The 19,475-nt window shown below is 47.7% G+C and overlaps 7 protein-coding genes across 7 annotated transcripts; 4 read left to right on the top strand and 3 right to left on the bottom strand.

Moving 5' to 3' along the window:
• Positions 1 to 872: 872 nt before the first annotated feature.
• Positions 873 to 1,371, bottom strand: LY89DRAFT_194793 (uncharacterized protein). The gene has a single exon (XM_018205730.1). The coding sequence runs from the start codon at positions 1,312 to 1,314 to the stop codon at positions 1,003 to 1,005; it is 312 nt and encodes a 103-aa protein (XP_018067191.1). The 5' UTR covers positions 1,315 to 1,371; the 3' UTR covers positions 873 to 1,002.
• A 386-nt stretch (positions 1,372 to 1,757) lies between these two features.
• LY89DRAFT_592375 (CAF1-domain-containing protein) lies at positions 1,758 to 3,301 on the bottom strand (the record flags this gene model as incomplete). Its single annotated transcript, XM_018209695.1, has 2 exons — positions 1,758 to 2,825; positions 2,879 to 3,301. 2 exons carry the CDS (start codon positions 3,299 to 3,301, stop codon positions 1,758 to 1,760), a joined length of 1,491 nt encoding a protein of 496 aa, XP_018067190.1.
• A 370-nt stretch (positions 3,302 to 3,671) lies between these two features.
• LY89DRAFT_737741 (uncharacterized protein) lies at positions 3,672 to 4,079 on the top strand (the record flags this gene model as incomplete). Its single annotated transcript, XM_018220293.1, has 3 exons — positions 3,672 to 3,685; positions 3,748 to 3,843; positions 3,911 to 4,079. The coding sequence occupies 3 exons, from the start codon at positions 3,672 to 3,674 to the stop codon at positions 4,077 to 4,079; spliced, it is 279 nt and encodes a 92-aa protein (XP_018067189.1).
• Positions 4,080 to 5,916: 1,837 nt separating this feature from the next.
• Positions 5,917 to 10,475, top strand: LY89DRAFT_622845 (uncharacterized protein). Its single transcript, XM_018210989.1, has 11 exons — positions 5,917 to 6,209; positions 6,307 to 6,432; positions 6,537 to 6,694; positions 6,738 to 6,953; positions 7,000 to 7,884; positions 7,934 to 8,107; positions 8,154 to 8,275; positions 8,327 to 8,387; positions 8,437 to 8,673; positions 8,721 to 8,976; positions 9,024 to 10,475. The coding sequence occupies exons 1-11, from the start codon at positions 6,010 to 6,012 to the stop codon at positions 10,378 to 10,380; spliced, it is 3,792 nt and encodes a 1,263-aa protein (XP_018067188.1). The 5' UTR covers positions 5,917 to 6,009; the 3' UTR covers positions 10,381 to 10,475.
• Positions 10,476 to 10,507: 32 nt separating this feature from the next.
• Positions 10,508 to 11,982, bottom strand: LY89DRAFT_687779 (putative glutathione S-transferase kappa 1). Its single transcript, XM_018215577.1, has 6 exons — positions 11,774 to 11,982; positions 11,604 to 11,682; positions 11,510 to 11,550; positions 11,317 to 11,444; positions 10,912 to 11,231; positions 10,508 to 10,803 (listed from the first exon to the last, which is right to left on the bottom strand). The coding sequence occupies exons 1-6, from the start codon at positions 11,805 to 11,807 to the stop codon at positions 10,719 to 10,721; spliced, it is 687 nt and encodes a 228-aa protein (XP_018067187.1). The 5' UTR covers positions 11,808 to 11,982; the 3' UTR covers positions 10,508 to 10,718.
• An 85-nt stretch (positions 11,983 to 12,067) lies between these two features.
• LY89DRAFT_687778 (NAD(P)-binding protein) lies at positions 12,068 to 13,353 on the top strand. The gene is made up of 3 exons (XM_018215576.1): positions 12,068 to 12,277; positions 12,336 to 12,859; positions 12,909 to 13,353. The coding sequence occupies exons 1-3, from the start codon at positions 12,181 to 12,183 to the stop codon at positions 13,227 to 13,229; spliced, it is 942 nt and encodes a 313-aa protein (XP_018067186.1). The 5' UTR covers positions 12,068 to 12,180; the 3' UTR covers positions 13,230 to 13,353.
• Positions 13,354 to 14,320: 967 nt separating this feature from the next.
• Positions 14,321 to 18,620, top strand: LY89DRAFT_737737 (uncharacterized protein; the record flags this gene model as incomplete). The annotated part of the gene is made up of 2 exons (XM_018220292.1): positions 14,321 to 14,869; positions 14,922 to 18,620. 2 exons carry the CDS (start codon positions 14,321 to 14,323, stop codon positions 18,618 to 18,620), a joined length of 4,248 nt encoding a protein of 1,415 aa, XP_018067185.1.
• Positions 18,621 to 19,475: the final 855 nt, after the last annotated feature.

Here is a 19,475-nt window from a genome sequence, read left to right as displayed (position 1 = left end):
CATCTACAATCACACACCTTACACTCACTCACCGATAGACAGACACCTCCAAACGAGCATAAAAGAAAGCATTCTCATTCAATTTCCTTCTTCTTATTTCACCATCAACATCTAACTCTCAATAGCGAAGAACACAAGAACACCTCTTCACAAGATTACAACATTACACCATCCCCACCATCAGCACAACGAAGAATAAGAACTACACAAAATCAACATGAGCGGACGCCAGAAGACCAGACGCGAGAAGCACTACGACCCATCAAAAGATATCATGGATCCTGAACGAGACGGACTTAAGCGGGACGAGCGGGCACGGCAGGCTATGGTTGAAGAAAACCGCCAGAGAGAGCTGCGAGAGCAGCAACGACGTGCAGCTGAACGTAAGGCAGCTGAGGATGCATGGCTTGCGAAAGCCGCCGCCGCCAGGGAAAAGGAACGACAAACCAGACGATAGACTAACGACTTTCACTCTGTTTCTGCCAGGTATGTTGTTAGCGTTAACGCTTCATGAATAGCACTGGCTCTGCGAATCATTAGCGAACACAGCATGGTTATTGGGAGGATTTCCGCATGCAGGTCGTGAGGATTTGAGTGGGGTTTTGGAGCATAGTATTTTCCTATGATCAACCAACACGCATGGCCTTTTAGTTTTCTCATCAATCTTGGGTTTCCGGATTTTTCTTGCGGGAGTGGGAATCTGGTTAGGGTTTGGATAAATCGTAGGGCATTCCTATGATTGCGTAACATGCACGGCTTTCTGGTTTGTTCATCAATCTTGGGTTTCCAGATTTTCTTGCGGAAGGCGGAGCCGATTTAGAGATTTGGATAAATCATAGGACTCCCTTGAGACCAACTGACATGCAGGCATGACTTTTTGGTTTGCATAGTCCAATAACAAAATATCAATTCTGGGATTCCCATCAACTTGCTGTAGCTCAAACTTGAAACAAAACAAAATCTAAGTGCAGAACTCCTTGTTGCAATTTTACTCTCGGTAGTTTATTTCCTTCGAACAAACTGCTGGTCTCGATGTCTGAACTCCTTGCTTTTCTTAAGCACCGAAGATTTGGGTCTTGATCGATGATATGAAAATTCGCCCAAGAGGAATGAGATGTGGATTCGAGTTGATGAGATGTCAAGGTAAAGGGTTGAAGATAATGATAGCATTGGTTGAGGATGACGGACTTTGGACTCGAGTGCAGGCTTGTAGGGATAGCGGGCTCGAGAACAACTTTGTAAGATCATCGGACTTGACATCCAAAACAAAGACCGACAAAAGAGAACTATGAAGTGTGAGCTGTTGCCGGACATTAGGATCCAATCACTTCACTGGAGAACCATCACATTCAAAATATCTGGAACAGAATCACGGAAAACCGAGACACTCCCAGGTCAAGTGAACTCAGCCCGAGCAACTGACTCAAAATTAACATAGCACTTGCCACTCACATCACATCAAACCAGGCCATCCATCAATAACGCAATGCAATGCACTATCCTCATAATGTACAGGTACACAATCATCCACCGATCCATCCGTTCATCCGTGCGTGCATCTTTCCTTCCCAACAAACACAAAGAAGTAGTCCGTCCGCCTTAAGACCCATCGAACTCCACCTGCTAGCAAATAGAAAAACAGAACAGGATGTTTGTTTGTTTCGCCAAGTTCAGAACTCCCCATTTTGCGAGCATTGATTATCTTTTTTTTCTTCAATTGCATTCCCTAGCCACCCGGTCGTTGCAGATAAAACTCCTTATTTACCATTGTACTGGAAATTGCCAAATACACCTCCCATGCCGCCTGGTGTGATCGGTGCCAAGCCGCCATTGCTGTTATGTCCCGGTGTGCTCGCTAGTCCCGCGCTCCCTGTGTTTGGTGTGCTGGGTCCTCCGTTCGCGTATCCGTTTTGGCCTGGCGTGACGTTTTCTTGGTTATGGCTGTAGTGATGTTGAGGGGTAGAGTGGAGATTGCTCTGTAGCAGAGCAGTATACTCTGGAGTGCTGAGGCCCCACACTAAACCGTTGTGCTCTTCTCCAATCACGCCACCGAACAACTTATCCCGGATTCTGAAGAACGCCTTGCCGGTAAGTAGCGAGTCTGAGCCAGCTTGATGGGCAAGGCCTTGTCTCTTAACCTTCAGGGATTCGGCGAGATTGTCTAAACTAGCCTTTTGATCGAATTTCTGGAAGATTTCTGTGACTGATGTGTCGGGACTGACTGAATTGTTTTGTAAGTTAACTTGACTTTCTCTAGAAGCCCACTTGACAAGATACTTGATGTCCCATACGCTGGGAAAGAATTTCGACATCGTAGCTTTGAAAGTTGTCTCATCGTCTGGGAGAGGAAGCACGTTTAAGAGTTTGGTCAGGTATCCAAAATCATAACCACCGTGGAAAGAAATCCAATGTATATCCTCGTCACAGACAAGACCCGAGCTGATGAGCGCGGAACCGAACGCAAAGGGGTCGATCCCATCGGTTTCCAGCTTCCGAAAGTCTAGTTGTGCCATTTTCAAGGATTCGATAGAGGCCTCCGCGTACATGTCCTTCTCCAGCGAGAAATCGAAATTAAACTGCCAAGTCGTTGGTAGTGGGATCATCTGGCCAGCAAACTTTCGAAAAAGAGGTTCGTTTGTAGGTATGCCTAATTCCTCCGCTGATATCTCCGGTGGTAGGAGGTTGCCTTCTTCGCTAAATAACGATATGCCTAGCTGAATGGTTTTGAGGAGGTCGACATTGCAACGCAGGCATTGATAATGGTAATCGGCTTTTCCATTGAAAGAACCCATAGGTCGCGCGACCACACCAGGAAACTCGGTGTCCTGACATGATGTCAGTCAAACCTCACAGATCTTTGTTCTCTTTGTGTCCTTACCATAGAAATATATGGAAACTTGTCTGCTAGACACCGTAATAGGATCATCTCCTCTTCCAGATTGCTTGCCCAGACGTCTCGTATTCGATTCCTTGATCCTTGACCACCTCTCGACCCAGCGTCGCTGCTCATGCCATTGTGTCCTTGATGCATATTGGCACTGGCAAAGCCCAGCTGCGCAGCTTGACTTGCCAGGCCCGTCGCTCCCGGCATACCCAGTCCAGCACCGCCAAATCCCCCAGATAGGCTCAGAGCATTGCCATTCACCGAAAAAGGATTGTTCATGGAATTCGCATTCATGAACCCAGGATTCGAGGCGAGGGACGGCGGTGGCAGACCTTGCGAGTGGCTTGGATACTGCTGCTGCTGGTAATGGGCTAGATTATTGGGTGCGCCGGCGAAGCGCTGCATCGGTGGAGGCATTTTGACTCTCCTTGCTATGTGTGCTAGTCCAGAAGGGTCGAGGGAGGTGTACGGTGTTCATGGGCGCTGAGTGACGCGCAAATGGACGAGAGGGTTTATGCTGATACGCAAGGAGTGAATCGCCAACCTGAGATCACGAACAGGAGAGTATGTACATGCGCTGGTGGTAAGATTCGTGGTGGTGAGGTTGTTAGTGGGTTCGATGTTGACGATGGCAGGGCTGCGCTTCGTCTTGCTCCGATAGAACTAAAGTATCGTCCTCGCTTAGAAGCTCGATGCCAAGACTACCTAGCTTCGACCTCGAATCATTGTTAAAGACAGTATCAACAGCCTCTCCATCCACAGCCTCGTGGTGAATACAATCTACAAAATGCGTTCAACAGGGTAAGGAAACTCAATTGATCCTTTCGGTGTCGTATACTCAGCTGCTGACTCCCAATTTACAGTGTACGAAGAGCTCCCCGACCAAACATCACAGGCTTCGACCCCAAAGCATTCGCTGCTGCATCAGGCTCACCAGCAAACGACCCATGGGCGCGAGCGTGAGTTGAATCTCCGGCAGACCACATATACGGAGTGGGGTAGGATTGATGCTGATGGCTTATACAGAGAGGCATGGCGGTATTCAGGACCTTTCACGCGATTCAATCGATTTAAGGGCAGCTTCCCCGGCTTGGGCATTGCGACGGTGGCATTTGCGGCGTACTGCGGGTACGAATACATGTTTCTGAGCGATGATCACGGACATGGAGAAGGACATGGCGAGGGCCACCATTAGAGGGGGAGGCAGACTGGGAAAAACATTGTACATATGGGCCGAATCATAAAGCCTTTGAGCATCACGAAGTCCTCAATCATGTCCCCGAGTCTTGGTTTCCAGAGCTCTACACCGCGATTGAAGGCTACGGATCTGCCAAGATGAATGGCTATTGAAGGACTGTGGGCGGTATACGGTTACACAAGGCCATGCTATTCCAACATGCAGGACGCCTCATCTTGGAACAGCGACTCGAAAGTCTTCAGCTCCTCTTGTCAAGTGGGCTTGAACGCAGCGTCTTGTCGGGTCGTGTTATTATTCATCGAATGGTCCCGGATCTGTCTCCGGTCAAGTTGGTATTACAGCATCAGTGCAGGCCGGATTCCTGTTCCGAATCGACTCTCGTCGGATATGACTCCAACAAGCTCTTTCCTTTGGACGTTTCCCCAGTCTCTTTCCTTTTTCCTATTGATCATACTCAATTCGCAGAGTTGGATTGTTCAGTCGTCGATGTAGTAGCATATCTTCGATCTTCTGACCAGTCTTGCCGTGTGCAACCACGTACTCGGAAGTGATATACATAACCCTATTTGACGAGAGCAAGCCCGGAAGTCGGCCACCGAGTGAAGTGTGTGTCACAACATTCTCTGCCGTCATTTCAAATGCCGTCGGATGCACAGTAGTACGGTCAGGAGCTGAGTGGCTTTTTTATGTCGGGAGACAACGTGGGAACCGACCATGTATTTCAAAGCGTAAACATTTGGCTTGACATTTGGGATTTTTATTGAGGTTTTGAATTGAAGTTGCGAAATATGAGCTTGGGTACTCTTGATATCGCTCTCCAATATACTGACTCTCTATCCTGTTATGCAAGCGGAATGTCCTTGATAGCGGAATCAGCCCGCCCCGCCGCAAGTAGAGCGGCGGAAATCGCGGCAAGAAATGAATGCCAAGACTCTTGAAATACACTCCGGATTTCTGTAATATGTTTCTTTTCCAACTCTGTAGGAACCCTGGACATCTCTATCGCCGTGATCCGTGCGCATCCCTCTAATCTTTTCTTCTTATTGCCACTCGTCGGTCATATAGTTGATACACGGCCTTGAAGAAGTCTGATTGGCGCTCCCAATCTGGGACATCCGGAGCCAAGCCGAATGCAGGCAGAAGTTAGGAAGAAGTTGAAGGGTAAGCGTCTAGATCTTTTATCGCGCTCGAAACGTTGGCGGGAGCATTCATCCCATTTACGCTGCTTCAGATCTTGAATTTAAGGTTTCGTCAACATCCTCGCCAAAAGTGGTGACCAAGATTGAGGGAGAAGTAAAGTGCAAGTTCTTAAATCACATCATGAACGAGTGGCACGTTCGACTTCATCAGACGGCCAAGAACAGTTCAATAAGCTTTCGGGAACTACGAGTTTTCTAACTATTCTTGTCTTCGTCAACAATGGTGTACAAAGCAAAAGCAACGTTTTGAAGGTTAAGAATCCCTACCTTGGTCTGCCGCTGGAGACGGATCTGATATGGCCGCGAGGGACTGGACCCTTTTCTTTTTCATGGAAGCTGCAGGGAACCTTGATTTTGGGACGGACAACTGGACGTGGCTTTCGAGATGTGATATAGCAACACTCGGCTAAACACTCAATGCACCCCTCTGCCAAGCCACTTCCACTGCCAACTCAAGTAAAGCTCGAATCAAAAGACGCTCAAGAACGGATAAGACGCGCCTTGCCGTGTATCTATCACAACTACAAGCCACTATGGCAATGAATCCCTGTCGATGTTAATTCATGGGATTCGCACCCGATCGTTCTAGATTCCTGTCTCTTCAGATTGCTGGAAAACCAGGGTCCTCCATCGCGAGACACGGTTTTGCTCCCATTTCTGGCTGCTTGCTGCATGGGGTGATGCCGTGCAATGTATAACAGCAGAACTAATCCATACATGAGTGCACGATGTCCACGCTTCCGTCGAGCGGTGTTCTCGATGTTCCTCTTCCACCATGCGACAGTGGCACGATTGACACCACTTCTCCCAGCTGTCTCGCCACGGCCTTTGGGACGCTGCAGCAGGCCACGATGAAGAACAACCTCAGTGCGAATGGCGAATCAAACAGGGATATGAAGGAGAGCCAGCGAGCTCTGGAATTGAGGAAGTAAGGGTCTTTCGATTTTTCGACTGGAATAATTCCGTTTTCGGCATCTTTGACGATCTCACTCGTGATCTGGCTGACGGATCATTGTTGTCTTCAGATTCTTTGCCCCGCATCACAATTCAGCAGAGAACGACTTCAATGCGACGTTGAATAATGATGGTGCTCTGAATGCTTACGCTGAGACGGTTGTATGGCGTCTCAAGGCTGTTCATGCTATGGTGAGGTATGCATTTGTTTCTTTTGAAGCCTGGTCAAACAGATCGCTAAAAGTATATCACAGTTTGGTTGACCGAGGTATGTGATCTATTAACAAGCAATTACAAAAAGCCGCTCAGACCGGATAGGCACTCAGTATTTCCTCGCGGGAGCCATTCGAACTAACGTAGCTCATGATCCTGATGATGTGATCACGACTAGTGAATGGTTTGGCTGCTCAACTGTTCCTACTCCCGGCGGTTTATGTGAGGCATGTATTGCAATTATTCGTCCAGTCGAAGTCATCTAACATGAAGAACTAGAATACCCTAGCTATTGATCATTCCGAGGATGAATACCCGTGCTTCGTTGTCAACGATCTGAGTCGGGATGAGAGGTTTGCTTCACTTCCAGTCGTAGACGGGACCATCGTGTCATATAGATTCTACGCTGGAACTCCCATCACTACAGATCATGGCATCAACATCGGCTCGTTCTTTTTCTTCGATGATAAACCTCGAGACGGCTTGACCAGGGAACAAAAGAGGTGTCAGTAGATCCTTTGGTTTCTGCGGATCCTTGCTGACCAGCGAAGTTCTGCACCAGCAAGCTCGGAACGTGATGAGACATTTCGAGACGAAGCGAGAAGCCGCTGAACGACGTCGAGTTGCCTTGATGAGCAAAGGAATCTCGACATTCCTTGAGCGCACCTCGCAACATACGGCAAATGAAGATTCGATTGATCCGCACGAGGACGGCGCGCACGTTGATGAGCAGAGTCAAGATACTCACGGTATCACACCTGAACTAACTGCTGCTGAGCCAAATGATACAAGCGCAATCGCTAAAGAAACCGTTCTTGACAAAATTCGGTATGCGCTTGATCAGGCTGCTGAAATTCTTCGGGATTCTCTGGAATTGAATGTTGGTGGTGTCGTCTTCCTCGATACAGCTGTGGGCTACACGGACACTGGAAACACCGACGCCTACTTGGATAACACGACAAACATCGGATCTCAAGTAGAGATTGAGAAAAGTGAAGACAAACGACGGCAAGCTTCGAATGAAAGCAATTCCGGGCCTGTTCTCAGTGTAGATGATTACCACAGTCGGCAAGTTTCTCAGGAGTCGACTCGAAGCCATGGCGACCAACATAAAGCTGCGAAAGTTTTAGCGATGTCTGCTGCTAAAATCGCACCTTGGGATTCGGATGCAAATGTCCTCGATGCTAAGACGCTTCAGGCGCTTATCAACACCTATCCGAAAGGAAATGTCTGGTACACGGACGAGGAGGGATACTTTACATCTCTCGACCAACTGAACGGTCTGCAAGAAACAACAAGTTCTAGCCCACCAGGAAGACGGAAATCAGTCCATTCAGTTGATCTTGCGCACTCGAGAGCTGAAGCAACTGTCTTGTCGCGAGTCTTTCAAGGAGCTAGACAAATTGTCTTTCTTCCTTTATGGGACGCTGGAGGCGGTAGGTGCTTTGCTGCAGGAGAAATGCATCTCAAGCTGACAAGTTATAGATCGATGGTATGCGGGATGTTTCGTCTGGAGTCGTTCTCCGGTACCAGTTTTCACAGTCGACTCGGAGGTAGCCTATCTCTCAGCATTCACGAACTCTGTAATGGTAGAGATCAGTCGCTTGGATGCAATAACGTCGAACAAGATGAAATCGGACTTCATCAGTAGCATTTCGCGTAAGTTGGAATCTTCGTTTTCTTGGAATTGTGCTGATTTGTCCAGACGAGTTCAGAAGTCCGCTTCACGGCATACTGGCTTCGGCTGAATTGCTTCGAGAATCTAAACTTGACGCATCCCAGAGAGAATTTATCGCTACGATACAGAACTGCAGCGGTACACTATTGGTATGACAATGGAACAGCCTGATGAAGTTGACAAGAACTGAGCCATGCCAGGATACTATCAATCACGTACTTGATTACAGCAAGATCAATTCTTTTGAGAAGAACCAAAAAGGCGCGTAGCTCTGATGAAGCATACTGACCGAGACTAATTTCAAACTTAGGGACTATATCAAACGAGCTTATTCAAACCACCAATCTCGCTCTGCTGTGCGAAGATATCATCAGTGGCATGATATCTGCAAGCGAGTTCCACGGCATAATAGCAGATGATCCTTCTTCGGCAATTTCGCGAGAATTTCGGCCTGGGCTCGCATCGCAAGATCAACCAAGTCGTCGAGCAACTTTGGATATTATACTTGATATTGAGCAGAGAGATTGGTATTACAATATCCAAGCAGGTACGTAGCAGCTTCACTTTCCTGAGTATTCGCTTACCCTGGTGAAGGAGCTTTAAGACGGGTGGTGATGAACATCTTCGGCAATGCTCAGAAGTATACAGAAACAGGTTATATCATGGTTCAGATGCAAATTCAAGAAGAAGCTCGGTCTCATCCCAATGCGTCTACTGGAAACGTGCTTAATTTAAGGATCAGGGATTCTGGACGGGGTATGTCCACAGAGTATATGGAACGGAAACTGTATCACCCGTTCGCCCAAGAAGATAGCTTTGCTCCTGGTGTTGGCCTTGGATTGTCAATCGTGTAAGTATATTAGAAGATCTTTGCAGATGAAGTGCTGATTTCCATAGATGGAGTATTGTCAATCAACTTGGTGGTCAGATTAACATCCGGAGTCAGATTGGGAAAGGAACAGATGTCGAGATCTCTATACCAGTTGAGAAGGTCGCGGAACCAGATTTCCAAAAGATCGAGGCAGACAATACGAAGAATATGCTACTGGAAGCTCAGACTTGTATCACGAAGCTTCAAGCTCGAGCGGCTGCAACATCTGTCTGCTTCTCGCGTACACAAGCCAACAACTCCCGGACCAAGGATATCAACTGGACATGCATAGAACGATACTGCTCGGAATGGTTTGGATTCGCGATTAGCAAGGATCCAGTTGATATGATCATAACCGACCACCATAACGAGAGTGGTTACGAAGCCGGACAACGAGTACTGGTCGTCCACGACGATATGTTATGTCCAGGCAAACATGTTGGAGAATACCAAGGATACGCCGTAGGACATATCTCCCCACCAGTTGGACCTTTTAGACTCGCTCGATGTCTCCTAGCTTTGATGGAGCAGGACATCTCACCACCGCCCAGCGAAGCTAGCTTCAATTTACACCTAGCCGACAGAGCTACACAGACCCCGCTTGGATCACCTGAAGAGCGGACGATTATGGACGGGATCATATTGACAGATTACGGATTCACGCCCCAAACTACATTTTCCAACACCCCTGTATCGATAGACGAAGAGAAAGTGGATGAGAAGAACGAACCTATTATCACCCAGCACCCAGAAACCGATTCATTACCAGCAAGCATCTCACAATTAACCCTCTCCCCTGCCACCACAAAATCAGCAATCCCTTTCTCACCCCACACAAACTCACCCATTATCCCCTCGACCCTATTCGGCATCCTCACCCTCCCCACCCCCAAGAAATCGCCCCCGACTCCAACATCAAAATCCCTCAACATTCTCGCCGTAGACGACAACGCGCTCAACCTCCAACTACTGCACCGCTACCTACTGAAGCGTAAATCAGACACCATAGTCACAGCCCGCGATGGCGTCGAGGCCGTTGCTGCGGTGAAGGATGCCAAGGAGAAGGGGGTCCGGTTTGATGTTGTGTTTATGGATATTTCGATGCCGAATATGAATGGGTTTGAGGCTACGAGGGCGATTAGGGGTTTGGAACGTCGGCGAGGAAATGGTAGCGAGGGAGGAAGTGAGATTGGGGAAGATGAAAGTGGCGAGAATGGTGCTGTGGGAAATGGGGATAGGGCGCTTATTGTGGCGTTGACAGGATTGGCGAGTAAGAGGGATAGAAGCGAGGCGGAGGAGAGTGGGTTTGATGATTTTCTTACGAAACCGATTAGTTTTGGGAGGATTGGGGAGTTGTTGAGGGGGTTGAGTGAGGGGAAGTGAGGTGTTGCATAGATTGCGGTTGGGATAAGAAGGTTGGAAAGGTTGGAATACATAATACTTAGTTACCCAAAAATATACGGAAAATTATCTTATCGTTCTTCTCACTGGTTTGGCAAATATTAGAACACCTACGAATTTTTACCTTTCTCCGAATATCAACTCAAAGCTGCAAAATGATGATATGTTGATGCAGAGCGTGTACGACATTCGTCTTAATATCCTGTACTCGTTACCTAGCGGCAATTGTGGTATGAAGAACAGAAAGCCTGCACTTGAGCACTGTACATATGGTCTAGGATTACACCAGAATGTAAAACCTTTGTCTGCTACTAGTCAGATCACAACTTAGCCTTCTCCGTGCCCTTCGGAATAATAGCAATATCCCGCCACGGAATCCCCAGGAATTCCCACATGAAATGAAACCTGCATCAAGTCAGCCATACCATCATTTCTCACCCCTCTCCCTCATCTCTTCCCTTCTCTCCTCCCCAATCCCCCACAAAAACAACAAAGAAGAAAAAGAAGACCAACCTATCACTCCCAAAAAACGGCTCCTCCCTCCCCTCCCCACTCCTCACCCAAAACCACGGCGCCCCAAACGCCCCCTGCTCCAACACCTTCTCCGTATTCGCCAACAATTTATCCTTCCACTCCTTCTCCCCCGTCGCTTTCATGATGCACTCTACCTCCTCTTCGGAGAATATTCTCGTGCTGGCGAGCACGGAGGATAGGTCGGACGGGATGGTGATGTTGATGTGGTCGATCCAGAGGGCGTTGAAGAGGCGTGACCAGGTGCGTTCGAAGGTTGATGGGGGGAAGGTGGCTTTTATGTAGCAGAGGGCGCGTTGGGGCTAGGGGGTGAGTTAGAGAAGGGACGGGGGAGGGGGGGAAGGAAAGGAGGGAGGAAGGGAGAGGGAGGGAGAAAGGGGGGCGTACGAGGAGAGTCAGTGGTGGGAAGAAGGAGGGGGCGGAGATGTTTTGCATGGAGTGGTATTTCTTTGCGCGGTCGCCGTCGAATTGGCCGTATTTGGCTTTGGCGAGGAGGGTCCATGGTGGTTTGTTACCTGCATAGAGGGTGAGACGAGATGAGAAGAGGGGAGGGAAGGGAGGGGAGTGAGGGAAGACGGACCGCTACCGACATTTATTCCTCCTAGGAAGACGGGATGGAATCTGTGAGTTTAGTGAGTGAGATGAATGTGGGGAGATGAAATGCTGTTGCTCACTCGACGGAGACATCGTGACCTGCGAGGAGATCTCGGTTCTTGAGGAGGTAGTTGAAGGCAATTACACCGTAGAAGGAAGCTTTAGATAGACAATCAGCAAAGAACGTATCTCGGATATAAAGAGGATTTTGAGAGATAATATAACAGATCAAAGACAGGAATTGGCATACCACAATCAAGATAACAATCAATATGTCCACCCATCTTCTAAGCGGGGATTCTCGCTCAGTCAAGGCTCACTGAAGCCACTCTTTCTTTCCTTTCAAGTAAAAAAAATTTAGGATCACAAATCAATCAAGATAGAATAACCCCAGAAAAATCTGATCTCATCTCATCCGACCCTGCCTTTATGCTGTAGGTTGCAATTGACATATGAGGTGAGACGACGGCAATGCAGGGAGGAGCCGCCACGAGCCGAGGCACTGATCACTAAACGTCTGAAGCCGAACAAAGATCACGAAACAACAACCTTCACTGTCAGCAACGAGCATATAGCTCGCAGCAAGCCTCCAACGATGTCCTTTCCTCGGCATTGTATCAATTCAGATCTGTTTGATTATAGCTGAAAGTGTTCACGATGACGGGGAAAGATCAACCGGTAGCGCTGGTGGTTGGAGCTTCGAGGGGCATTGGGAGACAGGTTGCTATTGATTTAGCGAAGAATGGATATACTGGTATGTCTGCCGAAGCCGTGCTTGAGAAGAGATTTTCTGATGATAGTGTAATGGGCAGTGGTGGTAGCAGCCAAATCCACGAGCGATGCGTATGCGAAGCCCTTCCCTCCGGATCCCAACTCGCAGCAATCGACCATCAGCACCGTCGAGCGGGAGATCCGGGAAGCTGGCGGGCGGGCGACTGCTATTGCCGTCGATACGAGAGATTACGAGAGTGTGCAGAGGCTTGTCAATGAGACGGTGAAGATATACGGGCATCTTGATGTCGTGATCTATAATTCGGGCGCTATATGGTGGGCGTCGGTTGAGAATACACCCATGAAGCGATTCCAGCTCATGCAACGGATTAATCCTGAAGGGCTGTACGGTACGATTCAAGCTTCGCTGCCGCATTTCAAGCAGAATGGGTGGAAGGGTCGGGTTATTGTTGTTTGTCCGCCTATATATTCGCGTTTCTTTCGAGGGAAGACGGCGTATGCTATGGGGAAGGTGGGCATGAGTGTCCTTGTCAAGGGATTGGCTATGGATTGGGAGAGGGAGGGGAAGAAAGATATGGCTGTGACTGGGATTTGGCCTGCTTCGGTATGTCACCGCTCTCTCTATGAAAAGACTTGATCATTAACAGAAGCAGTCAATTGAATCCGCTGCTACGGGTCAAATCACAAAGACGGACCCACACTCTGTTCGTGATCTACGCAAACCTACCATTTATTCGGATGCTATTTTAGCTATGCTCCGAGCGCCTGTTTCCGAAGTCAATGGGCTATTGGATCTTGATGAGGACTTTCTGCGCAGAGTTGAAGGGGTGACCGATTTCTCGAAATACTCTGTTGTTGAAGGGGCAGTGCCGAGACGTATCATGCCTGCTGAGTTTCCAGACTTGACAGTTGCGGAGCAGGCGGATGAAGGGAGGAGGACCGATAGTACGAAGTTGAGGGCTTCTAAGCTATGAGATGTTTGACTTGAGTACGTAGCTTTTGGAGTAAAATAAGACCTTAGGAGCGCTGATTTCTGTGTCTAGTGCTGTCTCATGAACGGAAACTCTAATGCAACTTCCGTCTCGAGTCAATCAGGACGCACCTTCCACTCCCGGCCTCTTCGGAGACCAACAGCATCGTTCCACTGTCTTTCCAATTGCGTTGGGCTGATTAGTGAGCCCAACTTGCCTCAAGTTCTAAAGTCTTATCTTATAGGTTCTCACACCGTGTCATGCTGCAGCCTCGCATACATGCCTTTGCACCCAACCTACCAAATGTTATCATTTCAGCCACTCCTGCATGCAAATCTGCCTCGAGCCTCATGTCGCTTCAAATGCCAATTACACACTGGAATCAGCACGGGAGGGCGAACTGAGCTGCTGCGCCACCGAGTGGGACAAAATGCATGGTTTTCCCACATCGCGGCTCATTTTTTCTTCAAGTCAAGATATTGCAAGGCTCAAGACATCCTCAATCAAGACTCGTCGTACTACTCGTTTACTGTCAATTACTCTCTACAGTACCCTAATCCTGATGCCTGGACCTGACGTCCGTCAGCCAAATAATTTGCTGTTGCAAGCTGCTGAGCAGGCAAGGCTAGCCAAGCACAGTCAACAAGTGAGCCTATGATTACTCCTCTGTTCCCTCTTCTTTGAGCCTCATACCTGACTGCTTCGTACAAAGGATGAATTCCGAATTTTCGTCTGATGATACTTCCACACGGAGTAAGAGCCGTACCCATACTCAAGAATCCTCGAGCAGGCGTACGTCGGAGGCAGAGTCTGTTGAGTATACCGACTCTGTCAAATCCGTCAAATCTCTGGAGTCCCTCAAAATTTCAAAACCGAGCTTCAGAAGTATGGCGCCACGTGGGAACAGGACCTCCTCTTCCTCCTTTCTTCCTTCGATGTATAACATTCAGAAACCAATCTTCCGGAGCGATCTTCTGCCGGCTGGTAGAACCCCTCAGGCGCCTCAATCCGATCCAAAGCCCTTCAAGTCCCTGAGGAGAGAATTGAAGAACGCACTTGTAGAAAGGCACACGCGGGAAGGTGCCTTTTATTCAATGCCTAACGATGAACTCATGCGGCTTGTGGACTTTACCTCTGTTTTGACTGAACTCATTGATGACTTGAGTATGAGATACAAAGACCCCAATGTTCATGCACTAGCAGAGAGTATTTCTCAGACGGCACCAAGATTGTTTGCAGCACTGGTCTATTCAGATTTAAGGCACTACGTTTTGGTTTTTCACAACGCGGGGTTAAATGACGAAGATATGCCATTTACAATATCATCCAGAATCGACAGCAGTACTGGAAAAGAACAGTTTCAGCTCAGGAGCAGCAAATCAGAGAGAGCGGTTCTGCTAGATCAGGGCTGGAGACCTGACCTACTGAATGCTTTCCTCCATTTTCAATGGGTATTTAATGCCCCGATTTTCGAGTGCCAAAATGAAAATCAGAAACTGTACGGCGATGTCCCACACTGGACATTTGATCAACACTGTATCCTGCCATTTGTTGATGAAACGGAGATACCAAACAACTTTGGCCGGAAAATGTGGTCAGTCATTATTGATCCAGCCCATCAATTGCTTTACAGGGATAAGCAGGTATGATTAGCTTTTCGATATCTCAGAAATACACCCAAGCTCACCCTCCAAGGATCCGAACCCAGCTATTGTCATTATGAAGTTCATTGGCACCGAAACGGACTTCCAGCACGAACTCTCAGTATTGAAATGCTTTATCAGCAATGACCAGAACCCGAGACTACATCTCCAAAGACTGCTAGCCAGCTATTACTACCGCCAAGCATACTACTTTATGTTCCTGATGGCTGATGGGAGTCTGCGAGATTATTGGAACTGCAATCCGAAACCAGAATTTTCGTCATCCACCATTAGCTGGGTTCTCACACAGTGCTGCGGGATAGCGCAAGCCCTGAGAACTATTCAAGAACCAAAAACGGGTCAACCTGGTTGGTACGGGATTTTACAACCCGAAACCATTTTGTGGATATCCAAAGATAGCAAAGGAAAAGGACAACATGGTTACAGTCCTATTGAGCAACTGGTCATCGCAGACCTCAATTTTTCATACCCTGATGGATGGTCCAGGCGTTCAAAGAGTAGACTCCGCGGCCACATCCCGTCACAATATGCAGCTCCTGAGCTGGCATCGGGACTTGAAATTTCACCATCATACGACATCTGGAGCTTAGGTTGCCTATATCTGGAGATGATCACCTGGCTTCTAGGTGGATGTGACTTTCTTCATTTGTTTGCGGCTAGACGCAACAAACACGATCATGGTTCACAGTCTCAAATTTCAAAAGGCTCGTTCTACACTATTGTCGAAGATGACGGGAAGCTAGAAATTCCACGAAATGTCATTGTTCTCCCAGAAGTTGTTCAATGGGTGATGGATTTGAGGAAAAGTCCATTATGCTCAAAGTTCCTCAATGATTTCCTTAATTTGATATGCGATTACATGCTTGTCACTTATCCCCGAGGTCGAATGCAAGCCGCACATCTTTCACGTCAACTCAGTAGCATACGTTATGAAGCCGCAAATGCTATTAAAGACTCAATAAAGCCTCTGGACTTGGAAAAGCTACCGGAAGTAAGATCGACCAAGAGTCCCAGTTCACCTGCTGGCAGAGATACACCGCCGAGGACTCCTCCGTCAGAGCGTGAACCCAGGCCGTTTGATTTTTACAGAATCGCAGCATCAAATGCAACCCTCATCAATTCTACAACTGTCTTTGGGTCCTCTCCCCAGAATTTGGAAAGCCAAATAAATTATGAAAAGAGCATAATAGATCCCGAGCCGTCGACCAGAGTGGATGAAAGCTCATTAGGTGGGGAGAAGAGTCGAGGTCAAGATGGTCACATCAACAGTGTGGTTTATGATCCCGTACAAGTTTACACTCGAGGCTTAGACTCGGCCCTAGCCAGCGGAAACCTTGAATCCGTTTTGACATTCCTCTCCGATCACTTTGAATTGATGGCCAAGGGAGACTACGTGTGGCTTCTGGAGCTTCGAGACCATGGCTACACGGTGGAAGAAATCTCTCGACTTCTTATTGATGAACGACAAGACTCGCCGTGGATCTTCTTTCAACCTAGCACACTTCCAAAACTTTCAACAAAACTCATCCTGGATGATTATCATCAACCATCCTGCGTTCACATGATTGGACAAGATCTGGGTGGACACAGTGATGTAATTTCATATATGGATGCATCCGACCCATTTTCTCAGCTAATGGAGCTTTCCAGCGATGAGAGCACCACTCTTCTCGAGGAGCTGTGTGGTCTTGCAGGAGTTGTTCCCGACCATCGCAATGGAATGGCTTGGACTGGATCAGTAAGATTCGAGAAGCAAGACAATTTACTGACTGCATCGGTATCATACCGACGCAATGACGACGAGCACAGCCTAGCATCGCTTGCTGAGGTCAACCCTTTCTTTTCCATTGACACAGTGGACAGAATGTATCGAATGATCCATGTTCTGTCGAATCTATGCTCTGGTATTGCTCATGCTCAAAGACGCGGACTTTGTTGTGACTCATTTACATTCTTATTCCTCCAGTCTGGTGGTCTCGGCAGGCCGATCATCGAGCTGTGCCATTTAAAAGTAATGTGTGCTTCCATGCTTCTTGAAGGACTGCGAACTTTACGTACAGAAAACATCTTGAGGCTTCCATTGACTGCAATGGAGGATGTAAAAGGCTTTACAAGGGAAATATTTCACGCATTCGATCTAGTTAATTTTTCTGCTATAACCGAGGTCCAAATCGTGGACCATGCTTCTTTAGCTATTCAATTCCTTAGCCTAGCATTCGCTTCATATCTCAAGGCTCACACTAGCCCCTTTCAGCCTTTTTTCCTTGACAGCCCTCTGCAGAGCATCGAATTGTTTGGATCTCAAGATCTATCTACCGGTCGACCAAGTATCACAGCCTCATTCTACCAATTCACCTGCTTACATGAGATGTTGCAAGAGCCTGTACTAGTATTCAAAGAAGGCCGGGTGGAACAGCCGACAGGAGAAAGATATGACCTGTCATGTTTCCCAGAAGACCTGGTAGATACCTGGGGTCCAAGTCAATTCATTCCAAGCAACAACGCAATCGAAGCCACCAAGGGCGAGCTAGTTGCAGTTGTGATAGGAGGCGGGGTAATTAAACCTACTGATAGTACCTTGAAAACCAACAAAATATTTCATTGGAGCAAGGACATCGATCCCCGCCACGACTCGTTGGTGCGATTCACTCGAGGCGACAAAATAACCGTCGCAGGAGTGGTCAGGGTCAATGGAAGTTGTCAATCTAATCCAATCCAGAGATGGTCTTCGTTCATAAGCTCCTTCGAGAATCTTGGCACGACGCCGGGCTACTGGCAATTCACTGAATTCCAAGCTGGCATATCTTTGATAGGCCAACAGTTTGCTGGTGCGCAATTGCAGTTTAACAAAACTTGGACCTGGCATCCAGGAAACAGTTGGAAACATCAATATCTTGGTTTGATGGCAGACGACCTTCCTCTTGCAGAGCTGGACCGACCATGGGGCATACTCGTGAGTGCATGCACAGGTGTTGCTAGACGAGTGCCTCTTCGTGTTCTCCTGGCCGATGTCCTTCCTGCCTTTGCTTCAAATCTCACCTCGACACCCAAGGCTTGGGCTAAATTGCAGCCAGGAATTGTCAAGGCACTGCAAGAGAGCAGCTCGCACGTCAAACAGTGGCACGATGACTTGTGTAATCAACCCGACTTTCAAGAAATTCAAAACTTCAGCAGACGGCTCATACGGCATATTTTGCTGGTGCTCAGAGACACTGGCATTGACCGAGAACACAAAACATTTCGGATAGCATGCCCACAAGGCCACAACGCAGCGGCTCCTATTACCATGTGTCTTCCCGTTCCATGCGAGAAAGCATGTCTCTGGGCGCAAATTCTCACGGACACAGAGAACTGTGCTACATTCGCATGCATGACGACTCAATGCCTGGAATCTCAAGAACATAAATGTCAGACTACAACACCTTGGCATTGTCCCTCTCTTGATACAGCAGTCCAACAATTACGAGCTCACAAAGATCCTATCCTTCTACAGCCACAGACTTGGCGCCTCATTATTGATGCTCTGTATTGGATCGGAAGTCCCGAATCTGGACTCCAAGCTAAGGTTTTGAAATCAGCGACCTCCCCGATACCGAGGCTTCATATATCTAAGGGTAGGATACCACAAAAGACCAGAGCGAGACTGGGAGCTATGATGTCGAAAAGAGATCGCTTGAGGGAGAGGCAGATCGATACTTGGCCCGCTGAAGATGTACTAGTGTTGTCCTAGCAGGGGGAGATTATAGGGAGTCTGTGAAGTCCAGATCTCCCGTTAGTTAGATTGATTCGATCATGGGCTTGGAAGTAGTCGAGTGACTGTTTGAATAGCATGGAGAGGTCAAAGTGAATTCATGAGGATCAAGCCATCTGAGATGAATTGATTGTTTGTTGTACCAAAACGTTCTTACGCCATACGTCTGTTTATACCCTCTAAGAGTCATTGGCCGTCCCTACGACGATGTCGTCTGACCTTATGTTGTATGTACTTGAGCTGATATCTGACCCGAAAGATCTTTAGCATCTAATTGAGACTATTGCTTCGATTTCAGTGTGTCTCCATGCAATTTCTATTCTTCGATATTCACCTTACGCTCACTTTTATAATCTTATCTTTAGGCTTGCAAGGTTCTGAACTTCAATCCCTGTCTGAAACAGCTGTAGTCCAGGTGAGCACTTCTTGATTAAGAACAATTTGCTTTGAAATGACCAGTGCGTTTTGAGTTCGAGATACACTAGAGTGTACTTCGAGTGTGTTCGAAACGTTTGGAGAACCCTTCTTTCTTGAAAACAAGAAGACGCTTTGTTTCGACAATTCGAAAGTACTGTTCGCAATGGCAGAAGGATGAAAATGGAGCTGCTTTGGACTTGCTAATTCTTTGTTGATTCATTGAGTCACAGACCGAACATTGCAGGAATTAGAGTAAAAAGAGCCGATCTAGAGCCTACAGGACATTATAAGAGACAAAGGTACGGAGGGGAATTTTCGAAATTCACAACTTCATGCCTCAATTTTTACACGTCGGTCTTAGCTCCCTTATATTGTGCCGCAAGCTCTGGAGCAATTTTATCTTATGTTCCAATTCTT

This window comes from Mollisia scopiformis (assembly GCF_001500285.1).
Source record: "Mollisia scopiformis unplaced genomic scaffold LY89scaffold_20, whole genome shotgun sequence".
NCBI classification, from domain to species: Eukaryota; Fungi; Ascomycota; class Leotiomycetes; order Helotiales; family Mollisiaceae; genus Mollisia; species Mollisia scopiformis.
Note: the sequence above shows the minus strand (reverse complement) of the source record. Positions and strands in the feature narration are given on the sequence as shown.

Bases quoted from the DNA above. Each gene is read 5' to 3' on its own strand.
- LY89DRAFT_622845 (XM_018210989.1), top strand. From the start codon at position 6,010: ATGTCCACGCTTCCGTCGAGCGGTGTTCTCGATGTTCCTCTTCCACCA. The intron at 6,433-6,536 runs GTATGCATTTGT...AATTACAAAAAG, and splicing joins GCTGTTCATGCTATGGTGAG to CCGCTCAGACCGGATAGGCA. The intron at 8,276-8,326 runs GTATGACAATGG...GAGCCATGCCAG, and splicing joins ACTGCAGCGGTACACTATTG to GATACTATCAATCACGTACT.
- LY89DRAFT_687778 (XM_018215576.1), top strand. From the start codon at position 12,181: ATGACGGGGAAAGATCAACCGGTAGCGCTGGTGGTTGGAGCTTCGAGG. The intron at 12,278-12,335 runs GTATGTCTGCCG...TGTAATGGGCAG, and splicing joins AGCGAAGAATGGATATACTG to TGGTGGTAGCAGCCAAATCC. The intron at 12,860-12,908 runs GTATGTCACCGC...TAACAGAAGCAG, and splicing joins CTGGGATTTGGCCTGCTTCG to TCAATTGAATCCGCTGCTAC.
- LY89DRAFT_194793 (XM_018205730.1), bottom strand. From the start codon at position 1,314: ATGTCCGGCAACAGCTCACACTTCATAGTTCTCTTTTGTCGGTCTTTG.
- LY89DRAFT_687779 (XM_018215577.1), bottom strand. From the start codon at position 11,807: ATGGGTGGACATATTGATTGTTATCTTGATTGTG. The intron at 11,683-11,773 runs GTATGCCAATTC...GTCTATCTAAAG, and splicing joins TGATTGTTATCTTGATTGTG to CTTCCTTCTACGGTGTAATT. The intron at 11,445-11,509 runs GTCCGTCTTCCC...CCCTCTATGCAG, and splicing joins AGGAATAAATGTCGGTAGCG to GTAACAAACCACCATGGACC.